General features: G+C 39.3%; 1 protein-coding gene across 11 annotated transcripts in view; it reads left to right on the plus strand.

The window, feature by feature from the left end:
- The window catches only part of SYNE1 (spectrin repeat containing nuclear envelope protein 1), a 270851-nt gene that overhangs the window by 16281 nt on the left and 229041 nt on the right, over positions 1 to 25529 (plus strand). For all 11 annotated transcript variants that reach the window (XM_077925894.1, XM_077925896.1, XM_077925887.1 and 8 more), the window contains exon 3: positions 21369 to 21430. In XM_077925894.1, coding sequence (XP_077782020.1) covers positions 21369 to 21430 — 62 coding nt within the window. The remainder of the gene's footprint in view (positions 1 to 21368; positions 21431 to 25529) is intronic.

Below are 25529 nucleotides of genomic sequence, written 5' to 3' on the forward strand. Positions count from 1 at the left end.
TTACTCAAACTTCTCTCTTAGCACATTCTACAGCTGGGAGGAGGAAGGGGGTACAGTCAGTTCTCTTCCCAAAAGTCTCTTCTTTCAGAAGACTCCAGCTAGAGGGCATAGCAAGGTAAGGTGCTAGGTGGGTCTGCTAAACCACTAAGACAATCTCTGACAGTCCTGCTAGTCATTCTGGTTTGGCTGGTTTCACAGACCCTACCATTAGACTCCACAAGTATCACAGGCAGGTGTGGTTGGTGAGAGAGGCAGAATGCCACACTCCTGGCAGCAGAGATGCTGTTGGTTATTGAGTGAAGAAGTGGAGGGACAAGGCAGCAGGGAGAGCCTTGTGGTGCAGCTGCATTGGCGGGGACACCAAACTGGCTCCACCAATGCATCCACGCAGTGCCAACTTCCCTGCTGTTTCCCCCCTCTTCCTCCTGGGAAGTAGTAGTGGCTCTGTTGCTTGAAGGCCAGCTGCATAGCAGCACCTCTCATCACCAAATGCTCCTGATCACAGGCTTAGAAGGGATGTTGGAGTCATCTAGTTCAACCACCAATCTCATAACAACATGAAACAATACTTTGTTTCATTTTTTGAGTTTTGAAGAATTAGGCCAGGTTTTTCTTTTTTCAATATCTGCTAGCAGTGCTTAGTACTTCCCACATTTCAGTTTGCTTTTAGCTCTGACGCACAAGTTTTAAAAAATATATTCTTTATTTAAAATAAAAAGAATTATAGGACAAAAGAAGGAGAAGGGGGGGACTTACAAGATTGTTATGCTTATCTTAAACTTATCCTAAACAATAAAAAAATAGTCCAGTGTCACCTTATAGAGCCAGTGTGGTGTAGTGGTTAAGAGCGGTAGTCTCATAATCTGGGGAACCGGGTTCGAGTCTCCGCTCCTCCACATGCAGCTGCTGGGTGACCTTGGGCCAGTCACACTTCTTTGAAGTCTCTCAGCCCCACTCACCTCAGAGTGTTTGTTGTGGGGGAGGAAGGGAAAGGAGAATGTTAGCCGCTTTGAGACTCCTTAAAGGGAGTGAAAGGCGGGATATCAAATCCAAACCTTAGAGACCAACTAAGACATACAATGTATCTGAAGAAGTGTGCATGCTTATACCTAGAACAAACTTAGTTGGTCTCTAAGGTACTACTGGACTATTTTTATTTTTTATTTCAACTATGTCAGACCAACATGGCTACCTACCTTATCCTAAACAGTGATACAAGTGTTAAAAGACTATGACCAAGTTGAATCCAGCTTGGATTTGCTCTTCTGCATGGAGGTGAGAAAAAAGCAATTGTTGTGCATTATCTAAACATACAGCAAACAGATGTCATATATGTATGAGTCCGCCTCGCATGCATTCACATTGTGGTTATTGCCAAGTAGGGGGGAAATTGCATGTTTTGTAATATGTAATAAAATTATTTTTTTTGCATTTTTACTTTGGTACTTCTACCACTTATGCTCATCCACATTTGTACTTATAGTTATGATTTACAGAGAGCTGGACCTATCAATCTTAACTGAGTGCTGCAAAGGTTAGAGGTGCTACTAAAATATAGTAAGAGAGAAAGAAGTATTTGCATATCTTACAATAATAAATAATACCTAGCACATACTGTGTACAAAACTTTCCATTTTCAAAGTGTTTGTTTTGAAAATTGAAAGTTCTGCATAAACTTTTGTAAAATGTGGGTAGGAAATCAAATACTTCAAATACTTCAAATTACAAAAAGTTCTAACAAAAGCATACTAGAAAAAATTGATTTGCTACATATTTCTGTAAAGTATTCCTTCTCTTGAAGGTTTTTGTTGTAGTTGCCTTAAGCATGTACAGTATGTGCTTTCTTTAATAAATGTCATCTATACCTATTGCCTAGGCAAATTAACCAGCAGCAATATTTGAAATAAGATCATTAGACAGCTGAGAGGCAAAGCTGATCTGAGCCAAAGCAACCAATAAATGAAAAACTAAATATGCACTACTGAGTCCATGGAAGTTGGCAGCTGAATTCTAATATGTGCATATACATTTTGAACCTTGATTTGCATGTTTCCTCTTTAAAAATCTAGGCCAACGGACATGGGCTTATCTCTTACTATCCTCTCAACAATTCTTTGTGGCAGATTATATTGAAAGGCAGTTATTTGCACCAAGCCACTAAAAAAACTTCATGGCTGAATAGATTTCAACTCACCCCTGTGTGTGTGGTGTTTGGGTGGTCCACATACAACTCCATCACTCTTAGCCTTTAGAGCTTACCTTGACTAAGATATTGACAGACAGGGAAGTAATGTATCTGATGAGATCAGAGGTTGGCCCTAAACTTCCATATAAAACTCTGCTTGCCTCGCTTCTGCCACTGAAGATGCTACACCTGAGAAAAGATAATGGAGTAAATTTTAAGATGGAAGTCAATTGTGGGATCTCTATCTTAACCATGTTAATTAAAAAAAAAACACAGTTGATCTTATTTAGAAGTTGCATACAGTAGAATCTGAGATCCATAAAGAAGACACAATGAAAAGCAGAACGGAACTCAGAAAACTGGGCTGTAATTGAATAAAGAGCATTGGAAGTAACACTTGTAAGTATAACCTGTTATTCAGGAAAGAGTTGAAAAAGAGCAAATATGAATCATTTCTCACTGAGTAATTGAAAATGACTCTTGGAATGGAATTCTAAGACAAATCAAGATGGATAGAGCATCACAAACCTCACAAAAGTAAACCAGAATAGCATACCAGTGAAATTTCTGTACTTGGAGAACAAAGAAGAGATTTTAAGGAATAATATTAGGAGACTTGTATGAAGGCGGGAAGGTTTTCTGTACGTCAAGATTTTATCTTAAGAAGCTGCTTATAGAATCTGCAGGAGGTTGTACTTTTAAAATATTGTCGTGAAGGAGGATCAGACACATATAGAAAGAAAAAATTCTGATGTTAATTAAAATGGGACTCGGAATCAGAGCAAATTATGATGGGATTAATAAGAATGAAGAAACTCCTGTTGCTGCAAAAGAAGCACGTAATTGACTACAAGTCGCAAGTAGCATGATCTAAATCTGGGCAAACAAAAACCATATCAGCCACAAGCTTTATTCAGATTTAATATCCAGACCATAACCTGGCCATTGTGAATGAGTTCTGTACATGTGTGCTCCACATTCTCTCTTTACCTCCTATTACCATATACTTTGATTACTTCACCTTGTTCCTGATTTGCTAAATCATGGTTGGCCTTCATTACCAGAAATGTTTTTGCAACCATATTTTTATTGATTCCAGTGTCATGGCAAACTGATTTGTTCGAAGCAGGAAGTCAGGATGGAAATTAGAACATCACCCTTTCCTCCTCTTACAAACCATTTTTGTTATTTTAAATTAATGAATATTTGAATTTCTCCTACAAATTGATGGGTTTAGTCTACAACAGTCACAGCTTTGTAAGACAGTGGTGGGAAACATTTCTAATTGTCAGCTTTTGAACATATGCAGCAGCAACCTGCTATATATTTTGAACTTTTCTCTAAAATTCTGTTGAACGCTGTACAGTATCTAAATATTAGCTAACAACTTAAATTTAAAAATGCATACAATTTGCTAGAGAACCTGCATTATATTACTTGAGCAAAAGAGTGGCTAATTCTGATGTCACACTGTGTAAATCAAGAATGCCATACCTTTGGAACTGTAAGACATACAAGACCAGAGAAAAAAGGCAGTTGGAAACCCATGTAGAGTAAGAGGTTTATACTGCCAAAATCAATTCATCACAGAGTTTCCTTGGGGTTGATTTCACACCATGAGTAACTTGTGGCAAAGGCGTACGCTATAAAATGAACAGTAAGTTGTCAGAACGGAAAGGTATTCTCAGAAGACTATGAAATAATTGTTATAATAATCTCATTGCCAGGTGCTTTGAAGTTTCCCAGCAGAACTCCCATATTTAAAAATGGATCTAGAGTAGAGGTACAGAAGCTCTCCAAAGCTCTGCTTGCATTACATCAGAAAGAATTCTCTAAAATTGGAAACACTTGTACTTTTCCAAGGCAATAACCCAGAGGGGCTTGGAAAAATTCCCCCACCAACCTCCACCATCCCCAGACACTCCTCTTGCCAACCCCAAATCACACCCTTTCTTCCTTTCACTTATTTGTGAGCAGCAGTGGAAGCAGCAAAACTGATGTGAAGGGAGAGGAGGCAAGGTCTTTGTGGCTCTGCCACACCAGGGGATCATGGGAGAAGTACTTCTCATGAGGTCTGCTGAAGAGAGCATCACAGTGCATTGCAGAGCAATAGATTAAGAAGGGAAGAGATAATCTGCTTCCTCCTTCTGTCCTACATGCCTCTTCTGTTGCTCCCACTGCTGCCATTTATTAGATAAGTTAGGGGAAATGAAGTATGTGAGGAGGCTGGCAATTCAGGGCATTTTGGAACAGCAAGGGTGGGCAAGGGGGAAGCTGGAAATTCTTCTCCAACTCATATTTTGATCCAATTTGAAAATGGCTTCTAAGAGGTGCTTTAGTTCATATTTGAGTTTGGCTCAGAATGACTTTGCTGGCATCTCTAATTTAGAAGATGGATCCAAAGCTATAAACCACATGAACAATGCTGTCCCCCATTAGAATACCTACTTTCACTCCTATTTTCTAAATAAGCAGCACAAGGTTTATGGGATGGGGAATGTTAGTAGCAATTAGACTCTTGATGCTTCAGCCAACATTTTGGGAACATCAGCAAACATTGGACATCTCTCCAATGTTGGATCTGGAGTCATAGACATAGCTGCTGCTGTGTTAAGAAGTTTTCAAAGCTAATTACACTTTATAGAGAAGGCAGAGCAATCTAAACTGTAGGAAGCCAGCATCATTTATACTGGTGTAACTTACCCCTATTCTAAACTCCATTCAGGAGTGGGTTACTGCCAGCTGAACCAGCCCAAGCCTGGCAGAGCAAGAATAAGACTTTAAAATTGATTTTGACTTATATCACCCATTTTACCAACGTATGCTGGGTTACTAGATCATATGACAGAGTTTGGAATAGGGGCCCACTCCTTCTTGAGGAGTTACCCCAGCCTTGGCTCATCCCAGTGGATCTTGGGTTTGGAATGCACCCTTAGTTTCCTTTCACTGAATAAACTTTCTAGCTCATTACAACCTCACCACCCCTTTACTGTTAAACAACACAAGGCTTCCAGTAGTAAACCATTTTTCTTCATTCTGTTGGTGTTCAGTTGTTCAAATGTCATAACAATTGCCATCATCGTCATCCTGCAATTTGGAAAAGGCTGCAATCCTAATTTCAATTTCCAGGAAGTAAGAGCTGCAGCCACAGTGTAAGAGGACAGTGCCTTACAGGTTGTGAACTGGTTTGAAGACGTGAAAGTAATGTTAGATATTAACTGGTGCTATTTTGAAAGCACAGAGCTTAGTTCTCTGCACAGTATGATAGCTTGAAGTGCCACCTCTTTCCTCAAATACTTTTGACTTCCACAGATTATCAGATGCCATGGAGAAGCAGCAGGGAACTGACACTTCCAGTGAGACTTGTGTAAACTTCCTGGGGGTATTTCTTTCACCAGTGTCAGGAGCACAATGCTGAGCTGAATGGGACTGTTCATGTATGCTGCGTGGTATTTTTTCTTTAGTTAAAGAACTGCTAGACAGCAGCATTTCATAGCAAGTCTAAATGTTTTGGGGCCTGGGAGAGAATAAAAAAATAGACTTAATACTTAGATTTGCATGCTGACATTATTTCACTAACAGGATATAGTATGTCTCTTCCTATTTGACTCTCTTTAGCCTTCCCAGACATTAAATAACTTAACAGCAGTTCAGAGTTCCTCTAAACAGATGCAGACCATCTGTCTTGAGTTTCCTTCTGGTGGTCCACAGCACGTCTGTAGATTTGTGGTTCAAGACAAGATGGCACAAGTCAGTCATCACCTCTGTACTGTATTTTAAGTGTGTTCTCTTCTTTGCTCTAATTTTAGACACTGTACTTAATGGTCTTACAGCAGTTCACCTCTTTAGATGTTAATGTGTCCTACTTTGGTTACTCTATTTGGGAGCCCTCCTGCTCATTCTGCTGAATGGGGCCCTGGAGCTCTGCCTCAAAGTCCTGTCTGAACAACACCATTCAGCCATACAGAGCAGGCTTCAAAATAATAGCTTTTGAAAAAATCACATACTTTAGAAGGTTTATTTGTTGACATTTTGTTTACTGGTTTTTTGAAGATTTTCAGAGTAAAAAGCAAAATGTAGTGAATAGATGGAGGACCTGGGGTTGGGTCATAGTTCATGATAGAGTACATGTTTTGTATGCAGAAGAACCCTGGTTCAGTCCCTGCCATCTTTGGGAAGTGCTAGAGAAGGTCCATGTCTGAGACCATGGATAGCAATAGCTAGCTAGTCAATGGAGCCAATACTGAACTAAAATGACCAATAGTCTGGTCTTATCTAAGATAGCTTTCATAGCTATCTGGAGATAGTGGCCCTCCCGGTGTTGCTGGGCTTCAGCATCTCCAATCAGTAGCAATGCTGTTCAATAGACTAACTGGGGCTGAAGGAATTTGTCCAACAGCTTCTGGAGAGCCAGAGGTTCCCCATCCCTGTTGTAGTGTTTGGTTGACATTTTAATTTTTCACACTAAAAATATGAGATAAGCATAGCTATTTTGCTGCCAGTTCTGCAGAGATAAACAGTCGTCTTCATCCAAATAATGACGCGGATAATAAAACTCTGAAGCCAAAAAGAGGACAAGGAAAAAGTTCATAGATGACAAACTTGAGATGGGAAATGCTTAATTTTTAGCAGTTGCATGGGTACCTTTAGTGTGTTTATTTTCACAGAATCTCATGTATAAATTGAACTGTAACCAGCATTCGCAAATCACAAAATCTCAGTATAAAGTACGGTGCAGTTGAAAATAATCTACTGCAGATGTGACCTTTTATAATTCTGTTGCATACTTGAACATTGTGTGATGCCCAGCTGCTTTCTGAATTTCTCCATTGCAGTAATTAGGCAGACTTGAAGTGGCTGGCTGCCACTAGAGCCAGCTATAAGCAGCTTTGGTGGTTGGTGGGGAGGAAGTTGGTATTGCTTGGTGAAAATATATATTGCATGTTATACAATAATTCATTTGTGAGTAGACTCACAAATATATCTTGGTACTTGTATCATGCAGGCCAGTGATTACATTCTCTACATTTATCATACCAGTAGACTATCAAAGCTTTGAAGACCATAAGAAATAATTAATGGAAATAAACCATGACTGCCTTAAACTTTAAAATCCATTTATGTTTTGCAACCCTCACTCAAAATTGATATTTAACTCCAGTAATCAAAGAGAGAGATATTATAATCTAACTGCATTCATGTAAATTGCTATGTTCAAGCAAATACATTAAATATTATAGCCACATAGCCACACAAGAGGGAATTCTGTTATCATCATGGTAAGAAACAAGTGGCACTATATTAATGCTGGAATGAATAAACTATATTATGTTATGTATTAACCTCTTCAGGTTGTGATAAGCTCATAGCCCACTATACTTACTAGAGCATAAAATGAAAGGAATACTATATTATTTCATTTTTGAGTGGTAATTATGCCTACTATAAAGTTTGCAAGGGTCTGTAGAGTAATGGAAAAATCAAAATGGTTCTGGCTCTGTTGAATGGATACAGATTATGAAACGTTACTGCCTTTTCCATCAGTAAAAGGTACTAACACACTAAACTGAAAATCCAGAATACATATAATTCCTTTCTGTGCATGGGGTAAATTGGACTGAAGTTCAATAATAAAACGTAGATTGATTTTATTTTTATTAATATGATTTATTACATTTCTGTTCCACCCTTCAGCTGAGAATCACAGGGCAGTTCACAATATAACACAAGAATGCACAACATAGTAACAAACAAAAACAACCCCCCCACACACACACAATTTTAGGGAAATAATGTGTTGTATCTTTTTAGAAATGTGTGCATCTGCTTTTCTTCAAAATGCAAAGTTCAGGAAAAGTTTTATTGTGAGAAAGCTCAACTGTCATGAATATGTTTTCCTGTTTCCATGTCCTGCCCTCAAGGAACCAACGGCAGCATTAGCTCTAATGGACAAATGACAAAATGTTGTAGGGGTTAAAACTGGGGCAGGGACAGACCCCTGATTAAGGGCTAGCAGAGTTGGGCTTCCCTGCCTCAGGGTTGTCCCCTCACCTACCCCTCCAGTAATAGGGTATCCCATGAAAGGGATCAATCAAAGAGTTGCATTTGTCCATATGCCCAGGAGGGGGCCTGGATTTCAGGATCCCCCTATTTGATGTAAATCATAGGAATCCCCGCTGCCAGGTTAACCCTTGATGTCATTTCCAGCAAGTGGGCCAGAAATAAATGATTGCCCATTGCCTATGCCAGACCTCTTCATCTGTAGTCAAAAGTTGTCCCCTGATTTGATCCCATTCAATAATGTGGTGTCTTTTATTTGGGACTCATCCAAATTGGGCGGGTGGGGGGGGGGAGCTTGCAAGGACTAGCGGGGGTTGGGCTTCCCTGCCTCACCCTTTTGTTTTGTTTTGTGTATATTGAGTAATAGCCTAGGGCCATGACAGTCACATTTAACAAACAGGTTGAGTAACAATAAAAGGTGTTCCAGCGCTGTGTCTACCCTCATAATTCAGCTGTATACACTGAACTGCAGCTAAATAAGCCAAGGAGGGACAATCCATCATGACAGCTTTATGTGAGAAGCTTATTGTCTCAAGACCATAAGTAGATTACTATTTTCATGTTCCTTATTTTACAAAATTGCAGGTGGTCTTAGTGGGTCTCTAATCCTTCTTTAAAGCACAGCCCGTTTCCAGTAGCTTTGAATCCCACACACTGTCTGCACAACAAGGAATGGGTAGAGGCAAGCAGTATGGCTGCTGGAGAAAATGATATGAAGCTGAACTGCTTTCTGCATTAGACACTTCAGGTTTACATTGGCACCTAGCTCCCTATACTTAACAGAACATAAAATTAAATACTGTAATTTTTCTTCCCATTTTTCCAGAGGTAATTAATTATGCCTGCTATTAAATCTGACTACTCAGCAAGGAAATTTCCAGTAATGGAAAACCTAGAAGGTTTTTGTCTCGGATGTACTAACAGACATATTGTAAATCTGTAAAAGAAAAAAAATAAATCACTAAAGTTTAACTAAGTAGTCAGCCAACATTTCCTAAGATTGCATTTTCTTGCACAATTGTTTGCTTCATGTTACAATAAAAGTTATTGTCTGTAAACTATACCACATGCAGGCCAAAGAGGGAACTCTGGAATGACTAAAATATGTAATTTCTATAACAGAATTGCATTGTGCTGAACGAAGTACCAAAATGAAACATGGGCTAATTTGGGGGAAAGTATGCATTATACGGGACGCGGGTGGCGCTGTGGGTAAAAGCCTCAGCACCTAGGGCTTGCCAATCGAAAGGTCGGCGGTTCGAATCCCCCGCGGTGGGGTGCGCTCCTCCTGCTCGGTCCCAGCGCCTGCCAACCTAGCAGTTCGAAAGCACCCCCGGGTGCAAGTAGATAAATAGGGACCGCTTACAAGCGGGAAGGTAAACGGCGTTTCCGTGTGCGGCTCTGGCTCGCCAGATGCAGCTTTGTCACGCTGGCCACGTGACCCGGAAGTGTCTCCGGACAGCGCTGGTCCCCGGCCTCTTGAGTGAGATGGGCGCACAACCCTAGAGTCTGTCAAGACTGGCCCGTACGGGCAGGGGTACCTTTACCTTTTATGCATTATATATTTAAATACCTTATGTCTATTAAGGCACTTGGAGTGTTTTACAGTTTATAATAATGGCTTACAATCTAAGGAATACAATTTAAAAGAAATGGAGAGGGAAGAGGAAAATAAGCAAAATCAGGTACCAGCTGGAAGTCTCTGAGGAAAGAAGAGGAATGGCAGTTGGTCCCAAGTAGGTAGTTGACTCTGACATAGCCAGAAATAGCTACTCATAATGTACATGAATGTCTCCCCCCCCCCCCCCCCCGCCCAGGTACTAAATGAAGATATACAGTGACTTAGAGCAGAAATTGTATTACTCATGAGGGCCTTCTGCAGAAAGTTAGTTGTGAGAAAGTCGTTTGATATTACATAAAAAAAGAAGAGAGCAGATGCAGCTCTCAAATGGAGCTGTCTATTTAATACAGAAGAATAGGCTTTTGTTAAAAACTTCAAGGCTGGAATCCTGGTCTGTGCTCTCAAGTGTGTTTCAGATTGGCTGCTCTGCGTTTTTATTGCCATGTCGCTGAGTTACCACCTAGATTACTGCAGTTGCTCACTTGATAGAAACATAGTGGACCTGGGGCAACAGGAAGAAATTATTCTTTCTAATGTACTTTTTCATTTATTTTATTGATGTAGATATTGATATGATGCACTACGAATGTGTGAGTAACGTGGCATCACCAAATCAAAATTGCTTCCCAGGTTTTCTGGATGGGAGCCTAGGCAAGTGAGAAAAACCTCTGGAGTTTACAATAGAGTCTACAATAGAGTTGGAAGGGACCACAAGGGTCATCTAGTCCAAGTGCCTGCAACACAGGAATCTTTTGCCCAATGTGGGGTTTGAGCCCCACGTTCAAGAGTCTCATGCTTTACCAACTGAGCTATCATTTTGCTTCAGAGTTTCAGCTGAATTTGGAAGTGGGGTGTGAGCTTTGGTGGGGGGAAGGTTGTAACTCCAAAATGAAATGTAAGTGAAGGTGCAAATTAAGTCTCCTTTGTCAGCCCCCTGCAACTCCCCCTTCCATTTTTTCCTTTTTCTTTTTTTGAGCTGTTGGCTTTGCCCAGTGGCTTCAGTGGTGCAGTGTGGCAGCAGCAGTGGAGCTCTGGCTGTTATGAATCATGCTGGGGAGGAAGAATAGTAGTAACCAGAGTTTCACAGCTGTGGGTACACTACTGAAAATACATAGGAGGGGGAGAAATGTTTTTTGTCTCTAAAGAAGGAAAAAAGGAGGTGTGGTGTGGTGACTTGAAATCACTGGCCTATGCAGTGTATTGTACCCTTTGCATTATAAACACATGGTTGAGTTAAACATTTATTTCCCCTACAACTGTGTATGTATTTATGAATCATCGTATTTTTAAAAAAAAAATCATGGTGACTTACACAACTATAAATGCCAGCCAAAACCCCAGCAAGAACTAAAACAATAAAATGAATAGGGGTGGAAATTCCAATTATATGTGAAGCAGCACTAAATTAGGCAGAATCCATAAGTCTTTAAAATGTGATTTGTTTGTGTTAGAAGTGCTGTTTGGAATTGTAAGATACAACACATGTTTTACCCCCCCCCTTTTTTTAAAGTGAATTCGGCTTAAGGCACACTATAAAAACAATCTGACATCATTAACACTCACAGTGTAGGAGGTCTAATTGTTTTGTTTTACCAGGAACAGATGAAGTCATAGCCATGTTTCTGGTTTCCACAGCCCTCCACCCATCATCAGTGTTCCAAAAATGAAATCAGGGTAGAAAATATAACTGCCATGATAAATGGGTGTTTCGGACATGTTTTAGTGTATTTTTGGTGGAAGAAAGGGAGAGTGCCTTGTCAAATAATGATTACTTCAACTGTGACTTGTATGTATCTTCCTATAAGATACCTGAAACATTAGTTCTTGTTGACAGTGTGTTCTGATTAAACACACTTTCATAAAAAATTATCATATGAACTAATCCTGATGCTACCTAAACATCTGATATTTCAATTTATTTTCTTGTGCCTGTAATTTGAATGAACAGTCTGCACTTGTTAAAATGAAAAGTAAAAGACACCTAATTTTAAAATCAAATGTTTAAAATAAACTTAACTTTCCCATTTTATATTGCATTAACAACTTTGTCAAGTGCTTCATGCCAAACAGCAAAATGTGTTCTTACTGTTCTTTTGAAAACAGCCTGAGACTGCAGTTTTATGCACACTTAAATTGGAATCAGCTTCTTAAAATTACAAAAGACTAAACATATATAGAATTGGACTGCTAGTTTCTACTATAAACCTGAATAGTTCACTAGGGCCATGAATGCTGTGTTTTCATTTTGGCAAACATACATGAACACACAGTCATGGTAATGTATTAATGCACATAAAGTATATGGGTAATGTATTAATTGCAAAGTTTGTACCATTGTTTAAACAGTGAAGAACCAGAAGGTGGAGTGGTGAAGTGGCATTAACTCACACTTCTTTGTCCTTGATATTCTGTGAAATTGGTGTTGTTTTCAGTCCAAGACTCACATTCCCTTTTGGGGACCGCATGACAGTGGTGGGTAGAATCAGTGACAAAAGCAGGCTAAGCAATGGAGATGACTCTTACCGCTATACATTTCACCTATAAAAAAGACAGACTTCTACACACATGCACCTTCAGTCACCAGGGAAGCAAGAGACATTATAACCATGAAAGGGTACATCCTAGCCAGGCAAAAGCAGTCAAAGAGGTTGTGGGTGGCTGTGGCTTGAGGGGGCATGGTCCTAGGGATAGAGGAATATAGGGGCATAGAGAACCACATTTGGTCCTTAGGCCTGAAATTCCACACTCCTGCCCTAGTTGTTACAGTAATGTCAAATGTTTATTTTCCCTCATTCTCATCTGGTGCAGGCAGCTGCCATGATATTAGCTGGGAGAATGGGTAGACTTCTGTCTAAATAATATTAAAGTATGATGGAGGGAGATCTAACTATGATTGCAATTCATCACATTTATTAATGAAGCAGATCTTTCTGAATAAACATGTGCTTTTTCAGTACACTTTAGTACTTTATTTTAAGGGGCTTTGGTTTATTTTGGTTTATTTCATTTCACAACATTTCTATACCACTTGATTGTAATAAAACCTTGAAGCAGTTTATGTAAAGAATAAAACAATAAAATTATCAGCAAACAGTTAAAAACAAGTGTTTAAAACATTCAGAAAGAATTAAAATCGACAATATAACTTGAGATTGTCTAGCTTTATGAAGCAACTGACATATAGTAGCTTATGGTGGAATAACTTCTTGTCAATACAATAACCCCACATTCTCTTCTTAAATTTTATTAATTCCTTAGGTCACTTTCATTACATACTGGACATTTTTGTGCTTTATGTTTTTGACCTCTTGAATTCTTTTTGCCAATATCTACTACAGTGCTTTATGCTGGGCTTTGCTGTCACAAAAAACAACTGTCAATGTATCTTGCAGTTATTTGTAAGAAGGAAAGTCACAGCTCACATGCCCACACTAATCAGTTTTTCTTCGGATGCACATACTGATCTGTCCATAAATAAAAAGGCAGGCCAAAAACAAAGAATCAAGGACACCTTCATTTTGTTTTCCTCTGCAGATGGAGTGTGTTTGTCATTTAACTGCTTGAAAATTAATCATAGCTCATTTATTCAGTGCACCATATGTGCATCACCAAACTGACAAGCTTTCCAGGTTTAGCAGCAATACCAAAATGCTTCCTAAAAAGCAAAGATGACAAGAAGCCAGATTGATGCAGGTTCCCTGGTAGAGATTAGTATATAGGTAATTAGTTTCTCCCTCTCAGAATTTATTATGACCTTCCATGTGTAGTTTTCCCAAAGCTGAAGTACTAGTCTAATTGTTTTTAAAAAAGCAGAGGCACTTAAAATATAGCATTTTAAACACTTATTTATTAAACTGTTACTACTAAGGGGGTGGACTATCAGATTTTATATATGATTTGGCAGTCTTGTGTATCTGTGCAAGAGACTCAGCAATGACAAATCTTTATAATGGCTGAAAATAGAATAAACCAGATGCTCCTTAATTATGCAGGATCCCTGATCATGTAAAGCCATTTTCATAGAATTGTAGAGTTGGAAGGGACCACAAGGGTCATATAGTCCAGCCCCCTGCAATGCAGGAATTATTTATTTCCCAAAGTGGGGCTTGAACCCATGACCCTGAGATTAAGTGTCTCATACTCTATTCCCAGCAAAAAGTAAAATTCCTGACACCCACAAAGTTGTTGAGCTTTTTTAAGAAACCCACCCCCAAATTGTTGAGCTTTTATTGGGAACCTCTCCCAAAGGTGATTTTTAGCTTTCGAAGCTGTTTTCGCTGCTTTTTCCATTGCATCGCCATACAACCGGGTTTCCCCAGCAAAATTCCTCCCTGATACCATTTTTAAACCCCCAAACTAGCCCATGTCCTACACCAGTGATGGGAGAGAACTGGATGCAGAGCAACTGGGAGTGTGTACACAGTTTATATGATTGTACTATATATGTTCAAGCATTCCATTTTCAAAGCATTATTAGGCCTACTGTCATGCTGCATTACTCTTACTTAAAATATGACTTGCCACAGGACGAATATGTCATATTGTAATAATTTGTTATGCCTATATTAAGGGCTATGTGATTGCTTCTTGGGGACAGTTTAGAGTTCAGATGACATGCTAAACTGAGATTAATCTAACATAGAAGCTAAAGCTCCTGACCTCCTCCTTGCAGCCATGCTGGAGAAAGGAGAGTAACATGCAAGCAAGGAGGACAGACTAGGCTAGTTCAACCAGAGCCATTGTATGTGTGTGCGTGTACACATATAGAGAAACTAAATGAGAAAGGACTTATGCAGTTTTAATCTCAATGCATGGATGCAGTGTGAAGAAAGAGGCCCCAATTCTGTTTTCTCCTCTCTATGCCCCCTTTATTTCTGGAACATGTCTGGAATTTACTCCTGCTTATGTAAAAGCAATTTACTGTAATTCCAATGGTAGCGGCCACTGTGGCCCAGTACAACTGCCAGGGAGCTGAGGGACGGTGGTAGTTAGCCCACGTGGTCAGGTGACATCAGGACTGACCTCACCTGGCTGTGGGGACTGGCAGGATTTCCCGCCAAATAATTTTAAATTTAAATTTGCCAGAGGTCCAGAGAGTTGGGCAATGCCTTGTTGGCAGACCTGGCTGAACCAGTTTTCAGTCGAGTCTGCTTGTGGGGCATAAAAGTTATGCTGGTACCTGGCAGTGCAGTTGGAATTGGTCTTCCCACCCACCCTGCATATTGTGGCCATGCCCAGTGGTAAGCAGGTCGTGCACACATATGACCTTGTTGTGGAACTGCTCAGTCGCCGTATTCCAGACCAGGAAGGAATTTGCTAGTAGACGTATTGGGCCTGTCTGGGGTTTTTGCCTTCCTCATAGCAGTTGTAACAAGTTTTGGTGAAAAAAGGCATGAGGTCAGATCCTTAGTCTAAACCTCGGGGTTGAGTGGGTCCGAAAGCCTAGTTGGGAGCTGACAGGCCATAGAACATCCCTGAATGGAATCCTGGTGGGATTACCCCATTAGATTTGTGTCAATGGGTGCTATCCATTTGCCAGGATCAACCCTGATGGAGATATCAGCCAGCAATCTCAAACTGGTGCCATGCCTTTCTTACCACATACACATTAACCAAGCCCCTCCCTTGGTAACCACTGGCCCTCTTTGAAACCCTATAGAGCTGCTATATGTTGGTATAGGCAATGCTGAGCTAGGTGGACCCAATGGTTTGACTCAGTATTAGGAAGCTTCCCCTGTTCTTATCTAATAAATTAGTTATTCAGGTGCCACTGCATTTAATTTGACTTTTGAAGAAGGTTCCTGTGGCAACCTTTTGTGCATTTTGCATATGATCTCAGACACCTCTTAACTTTCTAGGAAAAATACATATATTATGGCAGATTAAATACATTGTGTATTCCAAAGAAATAAAAGCTAATAGGAATGGAAACTATGCAAAGAGATTTCAAAGCTGTGAAGGAAATCGGTCATACAATGTAGTAGAGGAATAAAATGCCTTTGTTCTGCGTACTATGGCACTGTGTCCAGAAAAACTTGTCTGGGCATGCTTGTTTATGAGACACTATTTGGTTTTCTAAAACAGACAATAAGAAAGGGTACTTTCCCATGTTAATTAAAGTAATACTCAAATAATAGCTTGCCTAAAAAGAGGGAGGAGGGAGGGAGGCTACCAAGGCTACTGTACTTGAAAAAGGGAGTGACCCACAGAGGAGACATAGTAGGAAGCCAATTGCTCAAAAAGTTTTGTTTGTTGCTTGCTTCACCCTTGCAATGAGAAGTTATTCATTCTTTTTGCTCTTTCCTTCAAATGAAAGAGCATTAGTGCATCATTTATTTATTTTTGTGATGATTGTCTTGTTTACAAAGATTTTTTACAAATTTGACATTCTGGAAGTAAATAGGCATTCTTGCAGCAGGGAGGAAAGTTGCTGATATGGCATCAGATCTCTGAACATCAACTGGTGCAGCCTTCCTTTTCGAAAGCTGAACCTTGGTTTGGCTAATTCCCATTATAAAACTCAGTTTTTTATTTTCCAAATTCAAAACTTGCAACTGCTGACTGTTTCTCTGTTGTACACAACTATAGAGCTCTTGACTGTGATCCTATTCTCTTGGGTGAATTGTTCGTTTGGAAAAGCATCCGCAGGTGTTAAAAGCCATTAACATGCTTTCATCTGGCCCCTGAACACTCATAGTGATTAAGCTGACCAAAGGCACAGCAGTGTTACACAAATGTGATGAGCTGAAATCTAATACTATAATAAGGGATAGAGCCTGTCACTATTACTCAAGCTGACCAGTACACTTCTGATAAGTGGTTGTTTCATTGAATTAAAAAAGAAATACTACACAATGCAGCAAGAAGGAGGATTGCCAGTACAGTAGACCTCAGTTTTAAGTAAGTTTCTTTATAGATTTCACCAGTTTCAACAACAATGTAATTCGTCTTTGTCCTAGTTGCTGGCATCTGGAATGCATTCTAAGCTATGATTATCTTTGGTTTTGTCTAGTGACCAGTTTCTTTGGTTACCTGTGCCACATCCTGTTCATTTTGTGGGTGAAAGGAGACACACAAATTTTCCTATCTGCAGACATCGTGTCACAATGGAGAGATAACTGGTTTCATTAATGCATCCTTTTTCACATTGCTGTGATGAAGCAGTACATACCGCCTGCTATAACAGAAGTCAGTACGCACTGTGATATTGCTACTGCAGTACTTCCCACAATCTTGGCTTGGTTAACGTGCCTGAGTTCAGTGTGAAGAGGCTCTTATTTCCATAATGATTAGGCTGATTTTATATATGTATATTCAACTAAGGCAGGATCATGCCAAATGTTGGAGCATTTATTCAGGAACATATCCAAGAAGCAATTTTGCATCTAGACACTATTTATGATTCTGGCATTCATATCTGTGGGTCAGCAAACGCTATGTAAAGTAACTTGTTTTACTGAGAATGTCCATTAACCATGATTGCCTGCACACTTTCTAATTAATGTGTGAGGACTAAAAAATTTACTTTTAAAAATGACTTAACCACTGGTATAAAAGCCTTAGGATTTTACAAAAACCTCTTAAGCTATTCACATATCCTCTGAGTACTTGGCTCATACTCTATGTAACTGTTCATTTCTTGCAGTGGCATAGCCTGATTGGTCTATTCATTGTTATAGCTATTATTATTATTAATATTATTATTATAACTATTTGGATTTATACACCATCCTTCATCAAAAGATCTAAGGGTGATTCACAAGATAAAATTACAAGATAAAAGCACAATTATTTAAACTATTAATCTAACTGCAGTTTCCGAAGTAATAAATAAATCTCAATAAAAGCTAACATGTTTGCCATTATAAAGAAATGCTACTGTGTCTTGCAAATTATTATTTGGTGCCTTGGTGCCTTCTTTACATTATGACTGTGGTTTATGATTTTCCATTGAAAGTGGCATAAAATGCATTTGCTATGCCATCATATGTATGCTATCACTCTGATTTGGAAACAGGTTCTTTGCAATTTCATGAGACACCCATAAAATGAGGAACCATTGCTATTTCATGCACTATCAGCCTTTTTCTTTAATATAGGTGTTTTCGAAGGTGAATATAAGAAAAATGGCCCAGCCCTTTGTTAAGCCTCTGCTGTTTCAGTATGTTATTTTTAATGCCTATTAGTTTCTATTCTCCACTGTCAGAAGGTAATGGGACTGGCTGAAGCTTGAGCAAAATTAAGCTATGCTGCCATGTATTGTGATATATACTTAGCCTATCAGCCTTCAGGATGGCTCCATGCTATTGGTCGAACCATACATTTTTCAAACAAATGAGCTGTTTTCTTAAATTAGTTGTAATTGGTACTAATTGCCTCAAAATAATTACAGGGTTTTGTTGAGGCAGGATAACAGAAACTTGTGAGCATTTCAAGAAAATAGGAAGCAGCCTGCTTCATTTGCTTTAAGAATTCATCCACTTCAGAGACTGTTTCAGAGTATTAATTGGGATAAAGCTCAGGCAGTTCTGAGCCTTAGGCTACGTATATATGTATACATGGAAGCCTGGCTTGATTTTAGAATTGCTGAAATGAAATAAAAAATGAATCCAAAAGTCTTGAACTAAGTTAGTTCTTAGTTAGTTAGTATATAAATAAACAAGCAAATCATTAAAACACAAAACCCCAAACATTTATGGAAGAGTCCATCCATATTTTAGTTATTTGACCTGTTTCCTGTATCCATGCAGGGATCCTAGGAGGTGGGAAAACACATGCTGAAAAGAAGGATCAGGACAAGAATCAATCCTTGTTAAAACAAAATGGAGACTCATTGGGAAGATGATTGAGGCAATGTGAAGCACATTTTTTGGCACATTAACCTGACAGCTGTGAGGTCTCATAGACAGAAGGAAGACTAGGCATTGACTGAGTTCACCAAGGGAAACGCTCCTCTATCTCAGTGTACCTGCAATGGAGGGATGAAGGAGGGAGTTAGTTAAGTTAGGCTGCAGGTTGAGCTAGATCCTTGAAAGCTTTATAAAACTTGCTGCTCATTAAAAACCACACTCATTTGCTATTAAACTATTCTGAATTTGTTTAACACACCAGACAGAAGTTATATAAGCCACAACCAGCCTTTAACTACCCAACACATTTTTGTACTTGATATTGTACATTATCAATTTTTGATTAATCACTTCCACATTAATTACGTACCAAACTAATCATTTCAACACCACAATAAACTTTTTTCCCTTTCCTGTTCTATCTTGTTCCTCCATTCCATGTTAAAATATGCATAACACATCGGGATCAAGACTGCAACCTGCCGTTACAATCCTAAAAATCCACACTGCATACATTCATTATACTCTGATTTTATATATATAATTATCACACTGATATAAAGTTATTGCTCCCTCTGCTGAAAACTATGTGAAAACCAGGGCACATGTGCAGGAGAGAAGCTGTGAGAATGAGAACAATGGTGGAGATGCCTGTGCAAAAGAGTTGCTATGGAGATGCCTAGAAATAATTCTGCAGGCTTGCTTGGCAAAAGCCTTTATGCGTCTTGTTTTGGGGCAGTTTTCAGAGTACCAAAGCCAATGAAACAAATTCGTGGGAACGAATTCTCATGTTTTAAAAGATAAAAAGGCTACGTAAAAACAGCAGCTATGTTTTTGTTGTTGGTTTGTTTATTTTTTTTAAATCAATGTCTTCAACTTTTACAGCACTTCCTTTCCATCCAATAGTTAGAGACTGCCTGTAATCTGATGTATGGGAATTAGAAATTATCTTGTCCAGAGGATTCTCCAGAACTGTGATAGGTTTTGAGTGCCTTAACAAGAGAAGGACCTTAACTGATAATGTATTGAAAATGTACAAGCAAGAATGCACATCCCTTGGCTTAAAATAATTAAGAAACAAGAGACAAGCCCCCTCCTAAAGGATTGTGGAGGAAAGTGAATCTATTTTGCTCCCCCCACAAAATCCCTTGGAAATGTAATTTGACATGCTTAATATACTCTAAAAGGGTTGTTTTTGTTGAAACAAACAAACAAATGGGGGTGAATGGAAGCCACATATTTTAATTTATACATAACAGTTTGATTCACAAATCCAAATGGGCAAAACACTGAGATCAAGCCTTGCCAAACTATGGGGGGCAGGTGAATCAGCCACTCCAGCAGCGGAAGCCCAATACAATATATGTGTTAGTATATATTGTGGCACACCATCTTGTTAATTTATATGAGTTGACAGGATCTGAACATTTTTTATATTTATATTTTATGGTTTTTTAAATAAATGATTAAAAAATTGTGTTCCCATATCATTCCAGAGCATTTGTGACATGGTGTATAACTGAATACAGTAGATGGAATTAAGAATTAATCAATTAATCAATTAATGAATCATTTTGGGTACCATTGCCTTGGAAGGGAGTTGGGACCACAAGGATTATCTAGCCCAAACACCTGCGATGCAGGAATATTACGCCCAATGTGTGGCTTGCACCCATGACCCTGAATTAAGCGTCTCATGCTGTCCTCCGCTCCAGGTTGCATTCATGGCAATTATACTTAAGGAATCTTGAAGTAAGACAGGGCAGTGGGGAAAGGGGAGGGGAGGGGCTTGCTATGATACATTGTGACAATCCCCATAATTCTGTAATTACACTCAATATGGTTATACAAGCACCTATAGGAAAATCATCACATTCTAGTTTCATCACTAATTTTATTAACTTTACAAATACTTAATGCGATAGTCTTGCAAATAATTAATCGCATGCCTTATTATCTGTAGCAAGTGGTCAGGAAGCTGAGAGCTGGTATGTTTTGTTCTTAAAGGATACATGTAATCAGGTTGGTGTGTAAGGCAGATGAGCTTGCAAACTTTGTAGATGTTTACACAGTATGGTATGACTAACAGAGAAATCTGTGAATACATACAGATATATGTAGATGAGAGCTGTTTTTGTTCATTGAAATCTTCTGGTGGTCCATTGCCAAGTTTACCAGATCAGGCACCATTTGTTATCCCTCCTCCCTGCCTGCGTTAAAATTAATGCAGTAATTTAATGCAGCAGGGTTAATACCCAGAATTAGAAACCATAAAGTTCTGTTCATTAGATTTCACCCTTGCTGTACAGTATATCAAATGCATTATTAAAATCCATCTAGCACACATGCCTGTTCAGATTAATTTTTATTTTGTTATTATTTAGAGCTGCATTCAATTTATAAAGACAACAGACATCCATATATAAATATAACAAGATGCAAAGAATGTATGTATTGTGCTACTCTACATGTTGCCCTCCATTTTCTAAAGCTTTAAATATATTGCTTTCTTCATCTTGTCAGATGAGTATGCTGGCTTTTATTTTAAAACTGGGTCCTAAAAAATCTGAACTGGGCATATCTGCTTTTACTGCCAGAACAAGTCTGACTAGAATACCAGTGCAACATAATGGTCTCTTTATTCCTTTTTTAGATGAGCAGGAGTCAGTGCAAAAGAGGACTTTCACAAAATGGATCAACACTCATCTGGCCAAGGTAATACATTTTTTTTCCTCCTACCACCTACAGTAAAACTAGCAGTTATTTATTTATTTATTTATTTATTCATACATACATACATACATACCCCACCCATCTGGCTGTGTTTCCACAGCCACTCTGGGTGGCTTCCAACAAAAGATTAAAAATACATTGAAACATCAGTCATTAAAAACTTCCCTAAACAGGGAGCAATCCCTAAACAGCAGAACAAACCCACCACACTAAATGAGATTTAGATGTGTCAAAATTTCCCACCCTCACCACCAGGTTCATCTTGGTTTAGTTGCTCTTCACTGGCAGGGGAGGTCCCTACTACACCCACTGAAAGGATGGGCAGGTGGAAGCTACTACTAGTGGAAGCTAGTGGAAGCTCCACAAATGAGGTGTTTCTAGGGTGAGAAGGGGGCAGAGCAGGGCCAAACAAGATTCTTCTTGTCCAATGGTTGGCAATGGACTCAGTGGGTGTAACTACTTCTGCAAGTTCGGCCTCAGCCCACATGAGTGGCAGGGCTTTAGATGCAACCATGGCTTTGCCTCTCTGTTCAGACCTGCTCCTCCCAGAGGGTTAGGAATGCTTCTGTAGTTGTATCCAATTTGTTTGAGGCTTTGAGGGAAGGAAAGCGGATACAGTTTTCCATAACTGCAATGATTTAAAGTCCAAAAACTCTTCTATGTGGAAAATATGTACGGCAATAGAGGTTGCTAGGTATTATCAGTAGAAACTTGTGTTTCCTGTATAATGCTGGGGAGGAAATAAAAGGGAAATTGAAGAATTGGATGTACTTATACTTCTAAGGGCTTCTATTTCAAATTCCTAAAAATACAGTATTTCCCTGTGTTTCATACTGGCAACCTTGGAAAGTTAGCCTTGTAAATGTTTTGACTACATTTCTAAATATATATGTGTGTGAGAGAGATGTACTTTTAAATACATTATTTATCTATGCTTGATTTGGATTAACTTCACATCAAAGATTTGTGATCAAAATGACAGTACTGTGTATTGAAATGAAAATGTTACTGCACTACTTCACTACAGTTGCTTTTGAAAGGAATGACTCAATATTTTTCCAGTTCAGTTTTCCAGCCTCAATTTCCAAATATGAGTGGAGACTGTTGGGGGGGATTATGGTGTACATTATTAGAAGTAAGTCAAACTTACATCCCATCCCCCATTGTGTTGTTATTGGCATTGTGACAGGAAAATCCCAATTTCATACATTCTTCCAAAGAAATATGTTAGGTTCTGGCTTCACTTCTTGAAAAACATCTGTGGGCATTTTCAGAGGCTATCCGCCCACCTCTACAACCATAAGGAAATATTGGGAATAACTGGCTTTGGGCTTGTGTGTTCCCTATTGCTTTCTTTCCTCACCTAATATGGGAAGAACAGATGAAGTTCAAGATCCTGTGTTCATTTAAACTTTTTATTTCTTTGATCTTATTGGGATAAAACTCGCATTCTAAAAGTTATCCCAGGGCTAACTGGTGGGGATTATGGTTTCAGAACCTGGGGTATCCTGATTAATTTGTTATGTTCCCACTGGAGTCAGAGCAGAAGAACTGGAAAGTTAAGAGCAGGAGCACATGAACCTGAGGCTTATTCCTGATCTCTCCCCAGGAAAAAGAATCCCTAGCTCAAGTACCCTATGGAAAGGCTCGGTTATTTCCCCTCCATAGCAAATAGAAACCACCAAGACTGCAATCTTAGATCAACCAAGCACATAGTTGAACACTTCCACAAGAAATAGTGATGGCCACCAACGTGAATGGCTAAAAAAGGATTAGACAATTCATGGCAGATATGGCCATCAATGACTCCTTGTCATGATGGCTATGTTTTACCTCCACTGTCAGAGGCAGTAAAACTCTGAATGCCAGTTGTTGGAAACAACAAGTGTTGATGTGCTCAGATCCTGCTTGCTGGCTTCCTCTAGGCATCTGATTGGTCACTGTGTAATCCTATGCAAATTTAATAATTACCGCTGAGATTATTGGAACTTTACACATAAACAAGCACAGAATCAGCTGTAAGGCTATGTTTACCCTGGAAAAATCCTGACTACTTTCAGTGATACTTAATTTTAAGTAAAATGTGTACCTTGAGCCTAGAGGTCTCAGAAATAGGAGTTCCTGATACAGAGGGATGAAACAAGAGCTAAAAAAATCTATCTGATGGCTAGGTGAAAATGTCTTTAATGAAACTGAGGACAACGGGGCTTATCTTTTCTGTGGATAGCACATAGTAGTAAAAAAAGGTGGACTACAAATGTATTACGATGTGCTTAAATCTCTCCAATTAAAATAAATAGGAGAGCTGGAGTTTTTCTAGATCATGCCCATTGCTTGAGTGTCTGTATACGAGTGTGTAATTGAGCACTTTCATTAGGCAGAATCACCATTGCCAAAGCCATCACAACCCATATGCTTAATTAGTAATCACGTCTGAGTTTACGCAGTTCAGCGAATAAGCAGTGTGGGGAAAGCCAACATGCTGACCTTTTAAAAATGCTTCCACTTAATTCATATGCCTCCTACTGTGTTCACAAAATTACTTGTGATGATGGCTCCTTAACAGCAGAGTTGCATGCTCACACACCCTCGTAAATATCAGACCTGCTGAGATCAAAACCCCAAACCATATGTGCTGCTATTGTACGAAGATTAGTTATGATCTAAAATACTATGACACTAGTCCACTTTTATTTTTGGAGGAGGGGCTGCTTCCCCTGCAAGCATTTCTTGCCAACTTGCCTACCCCCCCACCCTCTGTCAACCCCCATCCCTTTACACCTCACCAGCCCTCTCCCCTTACAGCTTGCCCCAGATCCTCTCTTCCCACTCCTTGAGTTCCCCTCAACTCCCCTTCCTCTTCTCCTCATAACTGACCTCAAACCCCCTCCCCCCAAGACGTGACAATCAGCTGAATCAGGTCTTGCATAGCCACTTGTAATGTGCTGCCTTGTGGAGAACTCTGAATGGGGTTTGCAGACAGCCCTGCCCAGCTAGGTTTTTTACCTATCCTGCATCTGACATCATTTATAACAGGCATATGGAAGGTGGGTGTAGCTTGGCAGAATGGCCTGGTAGATCAAATGGGGAGGCCTGGGACACTGGAGGTGCCCACACGTGGTCTACTGTATCAGAGATCTATCATAAAACTTATATTACTCTTCCACAGTTGTTGTAAACCTTGTGTCACACAACCTATTTTGCATTTGTGCTTGCAAATTTCATAAAGCTAGACTGTCTTGATTTAATGGCACATTCACCAACTTAAATCAGTATTATTTGTACTGTATAAATAGCTTTGTGATTGAACTACAGTCGTACCTTGGAAGTCAAACGGAATCTGTTCTGGAAGTCCGTTCAACTTCTAAAACGTTCAGAAACCAAAGCACAGCTTCTGATTGGCTGCAGGAAGCTCATGCAGCCAATTGGAAGGGGCAGAAGTCACGGCGGACGTTCAGGTTCTAAAAATAGTTTGCAAACTGGAACAATCGCTTCTGGGTTTGCGGCGTTCGGGAGCCAAAACGTCTGAGTTCCAGGGTGTTCAGGATCCAAGGTACAACTGTATTAGTAGGTGGCATGTGTGTGTGTGTGTGTGTGTGTGTGTGTGTGCGCGCGCGCTAAGTTCATTTTTGTTTTCATGCAGTGAACCAACGTTGCTAACTTCTGCCTTCTGTTGTGTACCATCATTTTTCTATTAAAATCAAAACAGTTTACATGATAGTCTAGTAGTCTTATTATAGAATATATTGATAGCTTGTCCACTAAGAAAATGGCCATATCAATTTTCTTCTTTCTAGCTATCACATTCATTATTAATTATTCACATACAAGATGGGGGGGAAATTGCTCAAATAAGGTCGTTTAGTGTTTATTAATGACTTTATATGAGAAAATGGGTTTTTTTCATATTTCATGGAGAGTATTTCCTACAAACAATACTGAATGAAACCATTTTAAAGTCATTTCTTGCATTACAGGATCAGGGTGTTTCATGCTTTCTCTGCTTGCTTTCTACACTGCCAGAGAAGCATCAGAACATGTGGAATGGGCCAACTAGATAGTTATTTCTAGGGCTGGGTTC

This window comes from Podarcis muralis, chromosome 3 (assembly GCF_964188315.1).
Source record: "Podarcis muralis chromosome 3, rPodMur119.hap1.1, whole genome shotgun sequence".
NCBI classification, from domain to species: domain Eukaryota; kingdom Metazoa; phylum Chordata; class Lepidosauria; order Squamata; family Lacertidae; genus Podarcis; species Podarcis muralis.